The 19,038-nt window shown below is 45.7% G+C and overlaps 1 protein-coding gene across 1 annotated transcript in view; it reads right to left on the bottom strand.

Annotated features, from left to right (window-relative positions):
- The window catches only part of SELL (selectin L), a gene marked incomplete at both ends in the record, with an annotated part of 319,522 nt that extends 300,751 nt beyond the window's left edge, over positions 1-18,771 (bottom strand). Inside the window, 3 exons of the mRNA XM_082266317.1 lie at positions 10,570-10,640; positions 18,525-18,596; positions 18,687-18,771. Of these exons, the coding sequence (XP_082122443.1) occupies positions 10,570-10,640; positions 18,525-18,596; positions 18,687-18,771 (228 nt within the window). The remainder of the gene's footprint in view (positions 1-10,569; positions 10,641-18,524; positions 18,597-18,686) is intronic.
- Positions 18,772-19,038: the final 267 nt, after the last annotated feature.

Here is a 19,038-nt window from a genome sequence, read left to right as displayed (position 1 = left end):
TGACTGTCAGATGCACCCGTGCGATACTGTTGTTGTTTTGTTCCGCTATTCAATAAACACCTTTCTAGGGCAAGATCATAAATTACAGAAATATGAGGAGACCGCCAAATAGGGGCCGTGGCCTGGGTCGTGGTGCTGCTGGTTGAGCTCCTGTTGCAAGGAGAGGACGTGGTCGATCTGTGCCAGCTACACGCACAAGTGAAACACCTTCCACAAGTGTGAGTAGGCGACAGAACCTGCAGCAGTATTTGGTAGGGCATAATGCGCCTCTAGACGTGATGAGGCCTGAAGAAGTACAGGCGATAGTAGATTGGGTTGCTGACAGTGCCTCCAGTTCCTTCACATTGTCTCCCACCCAGTCTACTGCAGAAAGGTCAGAGTTGGCACCTGCAGCCAATGTCCAACCGTCTTTCACCTCACCCCCTTGGAAATCAGGCAAGCAGTCTGAGCCCCAATCCATACAGCAGTCTCTTGTTCTTTTTGAGGACTCTGTCAGCAGGGTTTCCCAGGGCCATCCACCTAGCCCTGCCCCAGAAGTGGAAGAGATTGAGTGCAGCGATGCCCAACCACTTATTTCTCAAGAGGAGTACATGCAAGGACCATCGCAGCACGTCTCCGATGATGACAAAACGCAGGTGCCAACTGCTGCGGCGTTCGGCATTGTGGAGACCGACAAGGAGGGCAGGGGTGAAGACTGGGTGGAAGATGATGTGGAGGACAATGAGGTCCTCAACCCCACATGGAATGAACGTCATGCAGGTGACCTGAGTAGTTTGGAGGAAGAGGCGGTGGTCGCACAGAGCCACCAGCACAGCAGAAGAGGGAGCAGGGTGCAGAAGCGGAGCGGCCGTGCCCTAGACACTACGCCCGCTACTGCCCAACGCAGCAAGGGAACGAGCGCACCAAAGTCAGCTCAAAGGAGTTCTCTAGCGTGGAAGTTCTTTAGAAAATGTGCTGATGACAGGACACGAGTGGTTTGCACCCTGTGCAATCAGAGCCTGAAGCGAGGCATAAACCTTCTCAACCTGAGCACAACCTGCATGATCAGGCATCTAAGTGCAAAGCACCAGCTGCAGTGGAGTAGACACCTTCAAAACCAAGAAACGTCTCTGGCTCATCCTGCTTCCTCTTCTGCTGCAGTCTCGGCCGCTCCAGCCACATCTGTAGTGATACCGGCAACTGCCACCCCGCAAACAGAGGATCTGTCAGCAACACCACCACCTGGGTCACCAACCGTCTCCACAATGTCCCGTGGAAGCGTTCAGGTTTCCATCTCCCAAACACTTGAGAGGAAGAGGAAGTACCCCCCTACCCACCGCGATCCCTGGCCCTGAATGCCAGCATTTCAAAATTCTTGGCCTTTGAAATGCTGTCATTCCGTCTGGTGGAGACGCACAGTTTTAAAAACCTTATGTCGGTGGCTGTCCCACAGTACGTCGTGCCCAGCCGCCACTACTTTTCCAGGCAAGCCATCCCTTCCCTGCACAACCAAGTGGGGGAAAAAATCAGGTGTGCACTGCGCAACGCCATCTGTGGCAAGGTCCATCTAACTACCGATACGTGGACCAGTAAGCACGGTCAGGGGCGTTATATCTCCCTAACGGCACACTAGGTAAATGCAGTGGCGGATGGGCCTGAGGCGGATAGCAATTTGGCGCATGTCCTTCCACCACCGAGGATTGCAGGGCGCTTCAGTTTGCCTCCTGTTCCTAACTTCTCCTACTCCGCTTCCTCATCCTCTACCGCCTCCTCATCCGGACAGCGTAACACCTTCACCACCAACTTCAGCACGGCCAGGGGTAAACGACAGCAGGCAGTTTTAAAACTTGCCTGTTTGGGGGACAAACCACACACCGCGCAGGAGTTGTGGAGGAGCATGAAAAAGCAGACAAATGAGTGGTTGCTGCCAGCGAGCCTCAAGCCCGGCCTGGTGGTGTGCGATAATGGGCGAAATCTCATAGCAGCTCTGGGCCTAGCCGGTTTGACGCACATCCCTTGCCTGGCGCATGTGCTGAATTTGGTGGTGCAGAGGTTCCTTAAAAACTACCCCGATATGTCAGAGCTGCTGCAGGAAGTGCGGGCCGTCTGTGCGCACTTTCGGCATTCTCACCCTGCTGCTGCTAGCCTGTCAGCGCTGCAGCGTAACTTCGGCCTTCCCGCTCACCGCCTCATATGTGACGTGCCCACAAGGTGGAACTCCACCTTGCACATGCTGCAAAGACTGTGCGAGCAGCAGCAGGCCATAGTGGAGTTTCAGCTGCAGCACGCACGCGTGAGTCGCTCTGCGGAACAGCACCACTTCACCACCAATAACTGGGCCTCCATGCGAGACCTGTGTGCCTTGTTTCGCTGTTTTGAGTACTCCACCAACATGGCCAGTGCCGATGACACCGTTCTCAGCTTAACTATCCCACTTCTATGCCTCCTTGAAAAAACAATTCGGGAGATGATGGAAGAGGATGTGGCACAGGATGAGGAGGAGGAGGAGGAGGATGAAGAGGTAACATTTCCAAGGCTTTCAGGGCAGTCATTCGCAAGGGGCTCCGAGGGTGGTTTCCTGCACACACAAAACGCCAGGGACACAATTGTCCAGCAGAGGCACAGTTCTGGAGGATGAGGAGGATGAGGAGGAGGAGCTGGAGGAGGAGATGGAACCATGTTCACAGCAGGGTGGCACCCAGGCCAGCTCATGGCCATCACTGGTGCGTGGCTGGGGGGATACAGAGGACACGGACGATACACCTCCCACAGAGGACAGCCTTTCGTTGCCTCTGGGCAGCCTGGCACACATGAGCGATTACATGCTGCAGTGTCTCCACAATGACCGCCGAGTTGCCCACATTCTAACTTGTGCTGATTACTGGGTGGCCACGCTGCTGGATCCCCGTTACAAGGACAACGTACCGTCCTTAATTCACTCACTGGAGCGCGATCGCAAGATGCGCGAGTACAAGCGCACGCTGGTAGACGTGATGCTGCTGGCATTCCCACCTGACAGCGGGGCCACAGTGGAAGCACAAGGCAGAGGAGGAGGAGGAGGAGGAAGAGGTCGCCAACGCAACCAGGGCACCGCCAGCACCTCAGAAGGCAGGGTTAGCATGGCCGAAATGTGGAAAAGCTTTGTCAGCACGCCACAACAAACAGCAGCACCAGCAGCTCATATGGAACGTCTTAGCAGGAGGCAGCATTTCACCAACATGGTGGAGGAGTATGTGTGCACATGCCTAGATGTACTGAATGAGGGGTCTGCCCCCTTCAACTTCTGGGTCTCCAAGTTGGGCACATGGCCTAAGCTTGCCCTTTACGCCTTGGAGGTGCTGGCGTGCCCTGCAGCCAGTGTATTATCTGAACGGGTATTTAGCACGGCTGGGGGCGATATCACAGACAAGCGCAGCCGCCTGTCCAGAGACAATGTGGACAAGCTCACGTTCATTAAAATGAACCAGGCATGGATCCCACGGGACTTTTCCGTACCTTGTGCAGAATAGCGATGGATACCGACCTTACCCAGCCATTGTTCCATTTTTGCTCTTTCTCACTCTTTCGGGGTGTATCCTCATTTAAAATTTGTGAAAAGAAGCAGTGTTGGCTACCTCGTCCTCCTCAGGGCCAGATTAACGTAGGGGCTATTGGAGCTGCAGCTCCAGGCCCCTACCTTTATATAGGCCCCGGGTTGGCCATATTCACTGTTACCGCTCTTCTGTCACTTGTAAACACAGAAGTCTGGCTTCTATGCTCGCTTCCCCAGGCAGCTCCCTCAGAACCTCCCCACACAGCACAAAGGCTGGACAAGGAGGGACAGTTGCCGATGCATGGATGTGTTTATGGGCTTCAGAGACAGCATCCCATGTGGAATTAGGCATGCATGGCTGCACCCTTCCTCCTCTGGGTGCATGCCAAGGCACGGCCCTTAAGGCCCTTCAAAATCCTCAGCACCAAGCCCATGATGCTCTTAATCCGGCCCTGGTCCTCCTCCACCGCCGCTTCCACCTACACCGCCCATAGGTGTGCGCAGCCTATTGCATTATATTATATTAAATACACATGCATGTGTTTGCCTACATGTACATGGCCCCTATACATTACTCTCCCTGCTGGCAAAGAGAAATAGAGCAGAGCAGGTCTGAGGGAGATCTTTCCCATCTCCTCACTGGCAAACAGAGCGATAATGCTATGTGCCCTAGGTGATTAGGGTGTGCGCAGCCTATTGCATTATATTATATTAAATACACATGCATGTGTTTGCCTACATGTACATGGCCCGATACATTACTCTCCCTGCTGGCAAAGAGAAATAAAGCAGAGCAGGTTCGAGGGAGATCTTTCCCATCTCCTCACTGGCAAACAGAGCGATAATGCTATATGCCCTAGGTGATTAGGGTGTGCCCAGGTACACCCGGCACACCCTGTGCACACGCCTATGACACCGCCACATCCACCACCACCTCAACCTCCCTCCTACTCCATATGGGCCTCGTCCTTCAGAGATGAAGAACATTGTTTTATTTTTCTGTTTTTTTTTGTTGTTTTAAGTTATTTCCCTATCCACATTTGTTTGCAGAGCACTTGCCATGCTCTTAACTATGTTTTGCTGCCATTTGCAGCAGTCTAGCCCTTTCCATTGGTGTTTTAGTGCCATTTTCGTGCCTGAAAGTTCGGGTCCCCATTGACTTTAATGGGGTTCGGTGTCCGGGAAAAGTTCGGCAAAAGTCCGGGACACGGACCCGGACTTTTTTTTAAAGTTCGGCCGAACCCGCCGAACACGGACATCCAGGTGTCCGCTCAACTCTACTCAGAAGCTCATGCCTCCTCCAACTTACGTTGCATGGGCTCCCTGATTCTGCAAAGCCTGCGAAAGGACCCTAAGATTCGTGCTATCAAGGAGAGGCATAATTACTGGTTGGCAACTATTCTTGATCCACGTTACAAGGGTAAAGTAGCAGAGTTCATCCTGCCTTTGCAGAGGGAGCAGAGGATGAAACATCTTGAGGAGGCCTTGAAAAAGAATGTGTATTGCCTTTCCAGACACTGGGAGGTCAACATTCTCTGGATGAGTTTGAGGCATCGTTCAGCCAAAGGAGAAGCGGTGGAGAAGGCGGCTGGCTGACCGATGCATTAAAACAGTTCTTTTGTCCTCAGCAGCACCCAGGGCTGTTAGGTTTAAGCAACCATCGGCAGCATCTTCATCATATGGTGAATGATTTTCTAGGTGCAAGAGCAGATTTGGAAACCTTTCCAGCTGAGCATCCACTGGCTTACTGAGTCTTAAGGATGGACCACTGGCCAGAACTTGCTCAATATGCAATGGAGTTACTGGCCTGTCCTGCTTTCAGCGTGCTTTACGAACTGACGTTCAGTGCTGCTGGAGGTTTTGTGACAAAAAGAGTGCGTCTGTCCACAGACTCTGTTGACTAGCTGACTTTTATCAAAATGAACCAGTCCTGGAACAACAAGAGCTATCAGGCCCCTGATGCTGATGTAACTGATTGAATTGGCTAGGGGTCTGCCATCCTATTCCTCTACCTTTATTCTGCTAGCTTCCAACAATGTTTTTGGTTTAGGTCAATACCAACCACCAAGGCCTAATTTTTCAGCACTTGTATGACAGGTGCATAAAATTTAAATTGTGTATGTCATTTTTACAGCAGGCCCTGTACCTATGTCATTTTTACAGCAGGCCCTGTCCCTGTGCCCTGCTAACTGTGAGGGGTTACGGTGTTCAGGCACCACCAACACCAAAGGCCCAATTTTTGGCACCTGTGTAGTACATGCAATTTCAAATTTGCATGGAATTCTTACCAGCAGATCCCGTTCCTGCACCCAGCAAGAGTAACTGAGGCCTTGGTTACAATGTTCAGGCACCACCAACAGCAAAGGCCCAATTTTTGGCACTTGTATAGTACATGCAATTTCAAATTTGCATGAAATTCTTACCAGCAGGTCCCGTTCCTGCACCCAGCAAGAGTAACTGCGAGGCCTTGGTTATGGTGTTCAGGCACCACGTATGGCAAAGGCCCAATTTTTGGCACTTGTATAGCACATGCAATTTCAAATTTGTATGGAATTCTTACCAGCAGGTCCATTCCTGCACCCAGCAAGAGTAACTGTGAGGCCTTGGTTACGGTGTTCAGGCACCACCAACAGCAAAGGCCCAATTTTTGGCACTTGTATAGCATAGGCAATTTCAAATATACATGGAATTCTTACCAGCAGGTCCCGTTCCTGCACCCAGCAAGAGTAACCGTAAGGCCTTGGTTACGGTGTTCAGGCACCACATATGTCAAAAGGCCCAATTTTTGGCACTTGTATAGCACATGCAATTTCAAATTTATATGGAATTCTTACCAACAGGTCCCGTTCCTGCTCCCAGCAAGTGTAACTGCGAGGCCTTGGTTACCGTGTTCAAGCACCACATATGGCAAAGGCCCAATTTTTGGCACTTGTATAGCACATGCAATTTCTAATTTGTATGGAATTCTTACCAGCAGGTCCCATTCCTGCACCCAGCAAGAGTAACTGCAAGGCCTTGGTTACGGTGTTCAGGCACCACCAACAGCAAAGGCCCAATTTTTGGCACCTGTATGACAAGTACATGCAATTTCAAATATGTATGGATTTTTTAGCAGAAGGGCCCGTTCCTGCACCCAGCAAGAGAAACTGCAAGGGGTTACGGTGTTCAGGCACCACCAGCAAACAAGGCCCTATTTTTCTGCACCCATATGACAAATACATGGGAATTGAAATTTGTATGTATATTTGTATATGACATTTTTTGCTTTAGAAATGCCAGTATTGCTGCAGCAGGCTACATATATCGTAGAGATGCACTACTTTACAGGCACATTCAGGGGACCCCCCAGGCACGATATTTGAAGGAATTTTAAATTTTTATAGTTTTCCTTTAAGCCTCATTAAAATCAGTAAATCAATGCTCCTTGAAAAACTATCGTTTTTAAAAACTTTTTTTTCATTGCTACATATTCCCCAGGTCAGGACCCGGACCCCCATACATTTTTTTGGGGCAATACCTTGCATTTAAGTCTTCAAAATGAGTCAGTTTGATTTTCGAGGTTTGAGTCCCATAGCCTTAAATGAGGTTCGTTTGTTCGAACAAACTTTTCGTCTGTTCGCTGTGTTCAGGTGCAAACCGAACCGGGGGTGTTCGGCTCATCACTAGTGGCCAGAGTATGGGGCTGACGTCTTGGCCGCCGTATCCTTATGCTCAGGAACGGTGGTCTTCATATGAGGGTTATGGCTTTTTGTTTTTACATGTAATTTATATGTATTTTACATTAAATACTGCACTATATTGGCACTTTTGGCTCCGCTTTGTGAGCTTTTCATGCAGCTTACCCAGGAGTTGGCTATAATATGAGCGTGTTTACCAGCTAACTCTTAGCCGGACTGGATGGAAGGCGGTTTTGGATGCTACTTCCTAACTGTGGGAGCGATCTCAGTTGTTGTTACATCGGCACTTGTTGGATTGGATGCAAGGCGTTTTTACATTTGATTTCTGGTGAGTGCATTAGCAGGGTGGAGGGGAGCACTTTGTGCGCTTCACTGTCTTCATTTGAGATGTACTGGTAGTCACTCTACTCGAGGTGTATACACAACCATTGTGCCCTCCTTTCATCTGTATTTGGTGACTGTTTGACATGTTGCACTTTCCACGGATTAATATTTCACTTGTTGGATTATTGATTTTAATATAGCCGGTTTTTTGGCTACTGTTCACATGTATTAACACTTGTTATAGCACATTTTAAAGAATATTTGTGACGTATGTGGCCATCATCCATAATTGTATAAGTAGAAAAGAAATAAAAAAAATAAATAAAAAATCGGACTTTACAGACCAAAAGGGAGAGACTTTTTTTGTACAATTTAAATAAAATCCATATTTATTTGTATCATAATCCAATAAAAAACAATATACATATTACAGACTGACACAAATATTGTAAAAACAATCCCAAAAGCAGAGAGAAGTATAAATACGCAGACAGGCACTATATGAAGGTGGTCTTAAGTGCCAACGCGTTTCACTATTTGCTTCTTCGGGGCATAAAGACCCTATAGTGTTCATCTCCAGCAACACCTATGCAAGAAATGTTCCCTGGGTGGGCGCCGAGACTATAATATGAGACAACCAACTGATATTATTCTTTGGATAATCCAATATATGTATATACAGGAGGAAGAACGAGGAATGTGAAAGGAGGTCTCAGTACATACAAGCGACAAATCCTAGTGCACACCATACATTCTCTCATTGGTATTTTTCTCTATCTAAACAAGATAGATGCCCCCTAAAATAGGTGGGGAGGGGGTGGGAGAAGATAGAAACAGCCGATACCCCACTACATATATCCAATATATATCGATTACAATGAATAGGGCTAAGGTCCCTCAAGTTTATGGTGCAGGTCCAGCTGTCCTTATAAGAGATTCCAGTTTTGTATACACTGTCCTGCTGTATGGTTTTCCATCTAGAATAGTCTCATGGCTGCATGAGTCAGTTTGGGGTGATTGGTGAAGAAGCGCACAGGGTGTCTTTTTGGCTCGCATTTTTCACAGAAGATTTATTGCGCAGAATTTATGCACTTTTCTGCACATTGCTGGATTTTTTTGGGGGACTTTAAGGAATATTAATAAATGGACGTTGTTTATGAATTGGACTTTCACTGATATGAATTGTTTTTCTTTTTTATTATGATTATTTTTTCACTTTTTTTATCACCATTGTTTATTATATTTTTTCACTAATCATTGTAAAATTTTTGATAATTATTATCATTCAATATGACAGGCATGCCTCTTTAGTTCTGGAAAGAGTTTATGGGCAATATTATGGCACTTTTCCACTGCAAGTACCGGCTCGTCTCTACTCGGCCCTGCTTGGCTCGATTTGCTTTTCCTCTGCTGGTACCGCATGGTACGGTGTTGGAACGGTATGGTATGGTTTGCTTTTCCACTAAAGTAGTACTAAGGTTAAGTGGGTGGGATAACAATGGGGTGGGCGGGATTCTCTGACCAATCAGTGGCTAGTAGTGACTGCATGTAAAGGATTGTGGGATATGGTACCAGTTTGGTACCTGTTTGAACCACAATCGAGTAGGTACTGTTTTTTCAGAGCCGTACCGTGCCGTACCGTTCGGTTCCATGCAGTGGAAAAGCGCCGCCGTACTGTACCGTACCGAACCATTCCTACACTATACCATGCAATACCAGCAGTGGAAAAGCACAAAAGCGTGCCGAACCGTTCGGTTCCATGCAGTGGAAAAGCGCCATTACTCGCCCGACCCTTACCAGAATTGAAAACAAGGTAGAGCAGTTAAGTTGGTTGTAGGCCTGTTGACAGTACTGGTTTCTTGACAAAGTCCAAGTCAGGGATCCTGGAAACTGCCAGGTCATATTACACGGACCTCCTGGGCAGGAGGGACCTTGATCAGGTAGGCATGTCAGGTTTTCTGAAATCTATTCCAGGACTGGGAAATGGCAGTTCTCTGGTGAGTTTGGCAGAGCACATTATTACTGCAGATGAGGTGGTTATGGCTATTGATAAGCTTTCTAATAAGAAGTTGCCTGGGCCAGATGGATTGACAGTTGAGTTTTATAAACAGGTTACTCTGGCCCGTATTTGGTGGAGGTTTTAATGGCTGCCTGCTCTCTCTCTCCATGTGACACTCTGCGGTGATTCTTCTGTCAAAGAGTAAAGATTCTTCATGAATTGAGAATTGGTGGCCCATTAGCCTTCTCAATATTGATAGAAAGATACTGGCAAAAAAACATTTTTTGGCATCTATCGTCTGTAGCAGACAATCTACTTTCTCACCACCAGCATTGTTTGGTTCAGGGTAGAAGCACTTTTTCAGCAATGTTAGCTGTCCAGGAGGCCCTGGAATGGTGCAGGGCTACAGGCTGGAGAAAGTACCTGCTGGCATTGGATCAGGCTAAAGCGTTTGTTTGGGTCAATCCTGAGTACCTATGGGTGCTTCTTGGCAAGTATGGCCTGGAGGGGGGCTTTATCGATTGTCTGAAGACTTTGTATATAGGGGCTGAAAGCTTCACGCTTGTGAATGGTTAGATCAGACTGCCCTTTGAGGTTGGGTCGGGTGTGGGTCGGGAGTGTCTTTTGAGTCCTGTGTTATAAATGTTCGCAATCGATCCCTTCATTCAACCATTGTTTGGGGTGCCTTTGGGCATTCCTGGTGAGCTCCCTTTGAGTGTTGTGGCCTATGCTGATGATGTGCCTGTTTGATAATGTGCCCGACTTTGGGACAGAGGAGGTGGAGAAGGTGGTCTTGGTGATAGAGCAGGATGCTGAGGCATCCGGCTCAAAGTTTAATCAGGATAAGAGTGAAGTTTTCTGGGTGGGAGAGGAAGGCAATGGGTTTAAGCTTCCCAGAGCCCCGGCAGTAAATTAAAGTTTTAGGCATCAAATTTGGTCCTGGCAATTACAGCCTTGCAAAATGGGAAAGCAGGCTACAAGATGTTGATGTCAAGGTTGCCAGATAGAGGGAATCGAAAATCTCTTACAGGGAAAGGATTTACCTGATTAAAACGTACCTGATCCTGGTATTTCTGTATGTCAGCTTTGTCTGTGTTTTGCTGGTGTTTCTCTATGCGAAGATCTACAGCTGTTATGGGGAAACAAACTGAACCTCATTATTAGGTCTGTAACCTACCTTCCCAGGTGGATGTGGTGGCCTAGTAGACCCCCTACTGAGGAAGTCTGGCGTCCTATTGACCGATGACGCAATGCGTATAGTGGACGGAGTCTTCACCAGCAAACCAGGAAGCCGACAGCTAGCTCGGAGTAGCATACAGAGAATATCTTTCTATTTGCACTAGTTTTAGTGCCCTAGCATGGGAGTGTTTTATTTATCTTATTCTCATCTCAATAAATTCATTGCCAAACGGAGAGCATTAGATCCTGTGCTTTTTTTGTCTTTTATGCCATATAACTACCATGATGAGAACATTGTTCCAGTGTATGGCTGGTCCAAGGCACTAACAGCAATGATCTAATTGAGAGTGGAGAGGAAAAGGAGCACACATACTTACCTTTAAGCACTGGTTCAAGCACCTTCTCCAAGCAAATTTTGCACAAGTTTTTGCACAGGATTTTGGACTGTTTATTTATTCATATTTATTTTCATGTATTTATTTTATTGATATGATTGGCACTTTATTTACAGTATTGCATAGTAAGCACCTTTATTGGCACTTTTATTAATTGTAGCACCTTATATTTCTACCTCAATATTGCACAGATATGTACTGTGAACACCCAGTCACTGAGTGCGCTTTGGCTGGTTATATTATTTATTTAGCACTGTACCGTTATTATTTTGAGGTGGCCTAGGTATGGCTAACCCGGTGGTATTTTTTTCTCTGATGTTTTTAAAACATAATTTTGGTAATATGCTGGCAGAGGAACCGCCCAGGTGGGTTGGTTGTTTTCAGTCCTGGTTTAGGCATTTTCTGCAAAGCTGAGAGAATAGTGTGCCAGTGAAAAGCCTGAGGGTCCAACGTGGTAAGCTCCTGGCTTACGTTGCTCCGTGCCTGAAAATGCTTCAGCAGGGGCGAGTGATGGTGGAGGAAATTAAGTCTCTTTCTAGGAATGCCGTGGGGAGGAGGGTTGTTGAATCTGCCTTTAGCGAGCCACTGGCCTTAAGGGATTGCCTAGGCTGTTATGAGTTTGCATTTGAATAATCTGGAAAGAATCACTTTAAAGTTTTGAGATTTGGCCTGGCTCTTGTTCCATGGCAGACTCTATGTGAAGGGCAACTTGAAGCATTGCTCTGTGGAGAACCGTGGTTGTTCAAGAGTGGAGTGTGGCAGTGTGGCGGTGTGGAGGAGATGATGGAACAATTCTTGCTTCAGTGTCCCTTCAATATAGAAGTCTAAAGGTGGGTGGATGGGTCTCTGGGTATCCCTTACCTTTCCAGCTTGAGTTATGCAGAGTAGTCGTACGGGTCTTTTGAGACACATCGGGATTTTGATTTTGAGACATTTTTTCTAGTTAGCTTAGTAGTCTGTTACTTCATGTGGAATACACGGAGTTAGGTTTCCACCCAGAAAAAGGTCCTTCCTGTCGAGGTGGTGGTGCACAACATTCTGGGTGAGGTTGGGAAGATTTGGGGTCCGGAGAAGGACAGATGGTGGCCATTGGCCAGTAGCCTTGACAAAGGCATGGCGGAATGTCAGGTTCCCGTAACTGCTGTCTGCCAATCTCTGGGTGCACGGCTTTTCTTTCTGTCCTTTCAAATACCCTGGATTTTTTAAAAGAGGCTGCATGCATGGGTTAAATGTATAATCGTTTTAGCCTGAGGGTGTGTTTAGGTGGAGGTTAGAGCTTTGTTTAGTTGAATCATGCTAATAATTGTAAGATTCTGGTACCTCTGGTACCCTTAATAATTTATTTCCTTCCAAATATGCGTCCCACCTTTCTTACTAGGTGGTACGCATACACCTTTAAGACAGATGATGTCATCGCTGAGCGCCGCAGAGCGGCTATTTCAACCGCCGGCGTTCTCACTCACATCGTTCGTTCAACCTGCCATCAGTGAAGCAGCATACCAGATGTTACTCGCTCCTGTATCTCGCTACCTGAACTTGTTTCATATCTGATCCTGTATCTCGCTACCCGATCACTCTCGGCATGCTGTTTCCACCCTTCACTCAACCTGCCTTGTGTATCCACATGCTTTCAAGCCTGTCTTGCTGTCGGAACCTCCAGCTAATTACTTCTACCTGGAGCAGACCGGAACCTCGCTACTGATCCCTGTATCTCGCTACCGGATCTTTCCCTCTCTACTGGACCCCTCTACTACTAACATTTACTAGTGATAAGTACCCCACAGGGGAATCCTCCATAACCTTACTTACACTATCTATCATCTGCACTATTGCATAGATTGCTAGCTCTTGAGTCTACTACCATCTACCATCTGCACTGTTACATAGATTGCTAGCTCTTGAGTCTACTACCATCTATCATCTGCACTGTTACATAGATTGCTTGCTCTTAAGTCTACTACCATCTATCATCTGCACTGCTACATAGATTGCTAGCTCTTGAGTCTACTACCATCTATCCTTGCACTGGGTTAGTCTATCCTGTAATTGTCATCTGCTGTCCTTACCACCTGTTACGATACTTGATTACTAACCTATCTGCACTCTACCTAATACCATCTAGTACTCTCCTGAACAAACCTATCAAGTGCTTACCATCTCTATCACTGTTCACACCTGTCCCTTCAGCACATCACCTTCATACTGTCATATACATTCTACCACTCCAGGAACATCTTATTGAGTGTGTATATATCTGTATGTTGAAGCTGACAGGCCCACAGTGATGAGTCTGGAGAGTTGGATCTGGTTATTCAACACATCTCTACATGACTACTGAGTGGAGATTTTGCAGCTGCATATCCAGCCTACTACAAAAACGCAGGAGCGTTACAGATTGAACGAACCAGAAAAAAAAAAATGGATTCAGCAGAATTACCCACTCAAGTGACACAATTAACACAAGTAAATGCGTTAATACTTGCTCTTACTGAAGTAAAAGAAGAGAATCAGACTCTGATGCAGCAGGTAACCCGTCTCTCACGGCTTACTACTGTTCAGCCCCCTGAACCTAAAATAAACCCTCCCCTAGTGTTTACAGGTGATTGGAAAAAATTTTGTGAATTCAAAAACGCATGTCAACTGCTTTTTTTGTTAAAACGTCGTACATACTTTACTGATCAGATTAAAGTCTGTACCGTTATTTCATACTTAACGGGTGATCCCCGGGCCTGGGCAGACTCTCTCTTTGAGAAAAATGATCAGATTCTCAACTCCTATTCCTTATTTCTAGCAGAACTCGCTAGTTTATATGAAGACCCCAATAGGCAGAGTACTGCTGATATTCAATTAAGGGCTTTAAAACAAGGAAGGAGACCTGTAGAAGACTTTGTAGCAGAGTTCAAAAGATGGACCCTTGATTCAGGGTGGAATGATATGAAGACGTCTGTACAAAAATTTGTTTCTTCATGTGACATCTGTGCAAGGTCCAAGATTGACACTACAAAACCATCTGGTCTACTCTGCAGTCTACCAATACCCCAGGTTCCATGGGAAGTTGTGTCTTTAGACTTTATAGTAGAACTACCACCTTCTAAAGGATTTAATACCATTCTAGTGTCAGTGGACCACTTGACAAAGATGGCACATTTCATTGCTATCCGTAGACTACCTTCGTCTAAACAAACAGCGGAACTACTGATGAAACATGTGTTCAAGTTGCATGGAATTCCAAAGACTCTTTTGTCCGACCGTGGTTCACAGTTCATCTCTAAATTTTGGCAAGCACTTTGTCAAATATTACGGATTGAGCGAAAGCTCACTTCTCCCTACCATCCTCAGACCAACGGACAGACTGAAAGAGTCAACCAGTGCATTGAGCAATATCTACGTTGCTATACATCATAGCTACAGGATGATTGGGTGGATCTCCTCCCTCTGGCGGAATTTGCTTACAACAATGCAACCCACAGTACTACTAAGCAAAGTCCGTTCTACTTGAATTATGGGTTTCATCCCACTCTTCTTCCACCACGCATCCTGCCATCAAGTAACCCAGTAGCCTCGGATTATCTTACCCAAATAAAAGACTCTCTGGGTTTACTCAATACCACTATATCACACGCTCATAGTCAACAAAAAAGGTACTACGACCTTCGTAGAAGACCTTCTCCTCAGTATGCTATTGGGGACCTTGTTTGGCTATCAACAAGAAACTTAAGATTAAAGATCCCTAGCAAAAAACTTGGACCTCTATTTTTGGGACCCTTCCCAATTAAGAAACTTATTGGAAAAGCTGCAGTACAGCTCACCTTACCAGCAGATCTTAAGATCCATCCCATCTTCCATGTGTCGCTACTAAAGCCCCATGTTCCTAACCAAGGAATAAGGCCTACCATCTTGCCTCCACCTCCAATACAAGTTGAAGGCGGAGAAGAATATGAGATCAAAGAGATTTTGGATTCTCGCATCCATAGAGGAAGACTCCAGTATCTCATAAGATGGAAGAACTATGGACCCCAAGACGACACCTGGTTGGATACCTCTGATGTTCATGCACCTAGGCTTATACGAAGGTTTCACTCGAAATACCCAGAGAAACCAGTGCTATAGGCCTTCCGGAGCCGGCCTTAAGGGGGGGGGTACTGTAAGATTCTGGTACCTCTGGTACCCTTAATAATTGATTTCCTTCCAAATATGTGTCCCACCTTTCTTACTAGGTGGTACGCATACACCTTTAAGACAGATGATGTCATCGCTGAGCGCCGCAGATCGGCTATTTCAACCGCCGGCGTTCTCACTCACATCGTTCGTTCAACCTGCCATCAGTGAAGCAGCATACCAGATGTTACTCGCTCCTGTATCTCGCTACCTGAACTTGTTTCATATCTGATCCTGTATCTCGCTATCCGATCACTCTCGGCATGCTGTTTCCACCCTTCGCTCAACCTGCCTTGTGTATCCACATGCTTTCAAGCCTGTCTTGCTGTCGGAACCTCCAGCTAATTACTTCTACCTGGAGCAGACCGGAACCTCGCTACTGATCCCTGTATCTCGCTACCGGATCTTTCCCTCTCTACTGGACCCCTCTACTACTAACATTTACTAGTGATAAGTACCCCACAGGGGAATCCTCCATAACCTTACTTACACTATCATCTGCACTGTTGCATAGATTGCTAGCTCTTGAGTCTACTACCATCTACCATCTGCACTGTTACATAGATTGCTAGCTCTTGAGTCTACTACCATCTATCATCTGCACTGTTACATAGATTGCTTGCTCTTAAATCTACTACCATCTATCATCTGCACTGCTACATAGATTGCTAGCTCTTGAGTCTACTACCATCTATCCTTGCACTGGGTTAGTCTATCCTGTAATTGTCATCTGCTGTCCTTACCACCTGTTACGATACTCGATTACTAACCTATCTGCACTCTACCTAATACCATCTAGTACTCTCCTGAACAAACCTATCAAGTGCTTACCATCTCTATCACTGTTCACACCTGTCCCTTCAGCACATCACCTTCATACTGTCATATACATTCTACCACTCCAGGAACATCTTATTGAGTGTGTATATATCTGTATGTTGACACTGACAGGCCCACAGTGATGAGTCTGGAGAGTTGGATCTGGTTATTCAACACATCTCTACATGACTACTGAGTGGAGATTTTGCAGCTGCATATCCAGCCTACTACAAAAACGCAGGAGCGTTACAATAATATGCAAATGTGTCTTATATTTGTGTATATGTGTATATTTAGTTTTCTTTGTTTTTTTCTGGCAAAAAAAGCAATTTTCTGCTTCCATGCTGATGTAAGCTATATTTCTTTTTACAGTATCTCACAAAAGTGAGTACACCGCTCACATTTTTGTAAATATTTTATTATATCTTTTCATGTGACAACACTGAAGAAATTACACTTTACTACAATGTAAAGTAGTGAGTGTACAGCTTGTATAACAGTGTAAATTTGCGGTCCCCTCAAAATAACTCAACACACCCCCATTAATGTCTAAACTGCTGGCAACAAAAGTGAGTACACCCCTAAGTAAACATGTCCAAATTGGGCCCAATTAGCCATTTTCCCTCCCCAGTGTCATTTTACTCGTTAGTGTTATAGGGTCTCAGGTGTGAATGGGGAGCAGGTGTGTTAAATTTGATATTATCGCTCTCACTCTCTCATACTGGTAACTGGAAGTTCAACATGGCACCTCATGGCAAAGAATTCTGAGGATCTGAAAAAAATATTTGTTGCTCTCGATGAAGTTGGCCTAGGCTATAAGAAGATTGCCAGGAACCTGAAACTGAGCTGCAGCATGGTGGCCAAGACCATACAGCGGTTTAACAGGACAGGTTCCACTAAGAACAGGCCTCGCCATAGTCCACCAAAGAAGTTGAGTGCACATGCTCAGCATCATATCCAGAGGTGTCTTTGGGAAATAGAGGTATGAGTGCTGCCAGCATTGCTGCAAAGGATGAAGGGGTGGGGGGGGGGGTCAGCCTGTCAGTGCTCAGACCATACGCCACACACTGCATCAAATTGGTCTGAATGGCTGTCGTCCTAGAAGGAAGCCTCTTCTAAAGATGATGCACAAGAAAGCCTGCAAACGGTTTGCTGAAGACAAGCAGACTACTGGTGGATTACTGGAACCATGTCCTGAGGTCTGATGAGACCAAGATAAACTTATTTGGGTCAGATGGTGCCAAGCGTGTGTGGTGGCAACCAGGTGAGGAGTACAAAGTCTTGCCTACAGTCAAGCATGGTGGTGGGAGGGTCATGGTCTGCATGGGCTGCATGAGTGCTGCTGGCACTGAGGAGCTACAGTTCATTGAGGGAACCATGAATGCCAACATGTACTGTGACATACTGAAGCAGAGCATAATCCCCTCCCTTTGGAGACTGGGCTGCAGGGCAAAATTCCAACATGATAATGACCCCAAGCATTTCTCCAGACCTAAACCCTATTGAGCATCTGTGGGGCATCCTCAAAACAGAAGGTGGAGGAGCGCAAGGTCTCTAACATCCACCAGCTCTGTGATGTCCTCCTGGAGGAGTAGAAGAGGACTCCAGTGGCAACCTGTGAAGCTCTGGTGAACTTCCATGTGGCCTCAGGTGTATTTTGCCCAAGCTCAGTTGTGACTGCATATGACCTTTCTTGAGGAGAGGCTTTTTTTCTTGCAACCCTCCCATACAAGCCACATTTGTAGAGAATTTGTGATATTGCTGTCACATGCACACAATGACCACCCTTTGTCATAAATTCCTGCAACTGCTTCAGAGCTGCTGCAGGCCTCTTGGTAGCCTCTCTGACTAGTTTCCGCTTGGCTCTTTCATCCAGTTTGGAGCAACATCCTGATCCAGGGAGGGTCTATGTTGTACCAAATACCTTCCTAATAATAGACTTCACTGTGCTTCTAGGCATTGATAATGCCTTTGCAATTTATTTGTATTCATATACTGACTTGTGCCTATCCACAACTTTATCCCAGGGATCCCAGGGACAGTGCCTTGCCACCCATAGTTGATTGTTTGTTGTTTCAGTTGCACTATCAGGGACTAAAATGCTCCAGGTAAGCTCTTTTCATGCCGAGCTAATCAAAATGACCACAGCTGATCACAGTTTAAAGTCAAATGGCTTTGTGTGCCATTGACAAGGTAAATAGCTACACCTGATTGATTTTACAAGTCATTTTTAGGAGGGGGTTGATCCTTTTTCCAACTCAGTGATTCTGTTTTTTAATTGATGTCCTTTTTTTCCTGACATGTTGGTGTTAAATCTATGCCATAATATAATCAACAAACACTTGCACATCTTTGCTAAATACAACTGATATAGAAAAAGTTATTTTTTTTCTTTGTTAAAATACTATTACATTCATATTATATCTATTTTAACTTGAAACATATGTACTTATTTGCCTTACTGTATTCTTTATAATAATCGCTGCTGTAATTCATTTTCATAAACATCCGTTGCTTTAACCTGTTGATAACTGCTGTAAAAAGATATGTACTGTAAGTTAAAAATCTTAATATTACAACATGATACATTCAAACTAAATTAACCACAAAATATATTGACTTACCATGGGGGGTAATATGTCTTTGCTGTGGAGAAAAAGTAAATAATGTTACTAATGAGAAATTAGAATCGCTGTCTAAAACTCCCATAGTTCTTTCAAGACAATTTAATTATGCAGTACTATTATGGGCAAAAACTATTTATGAAGAACATTAGATTCAACAAATTAAGTTTCTTAAAATCAGGTCAGGGAATTATGTTACTATGGGGTTGATTCACTAAACGTTACCGCATACGATAAAGGTATCTTGTTACTAATTTGCTTAAATTATTGCATACGGTACATAAAGCCCAATTTATAAAAAAAAAAAAAAATCCATTTCACAAACGGAACAGAAAAAGGCGCGGTATTTAAC

The sequence above is a fragment of the Pelophylax lessonae genome, assembly GCF_965119305.1.
Source record: "Pelophylax lessonae genome assembly, chromosome: 8".
In the NCBI taxonomy this organism is placed as follows: domain Eukaryota; kingdom Metazoa; phylum Chordata; class Amphibia; order Anura; family Ranidae; genus Pelophylax; species Pelophylax lessonae.
This window is presented reverse-complemented; position numbering and strand designations above follow the sequence as displayed.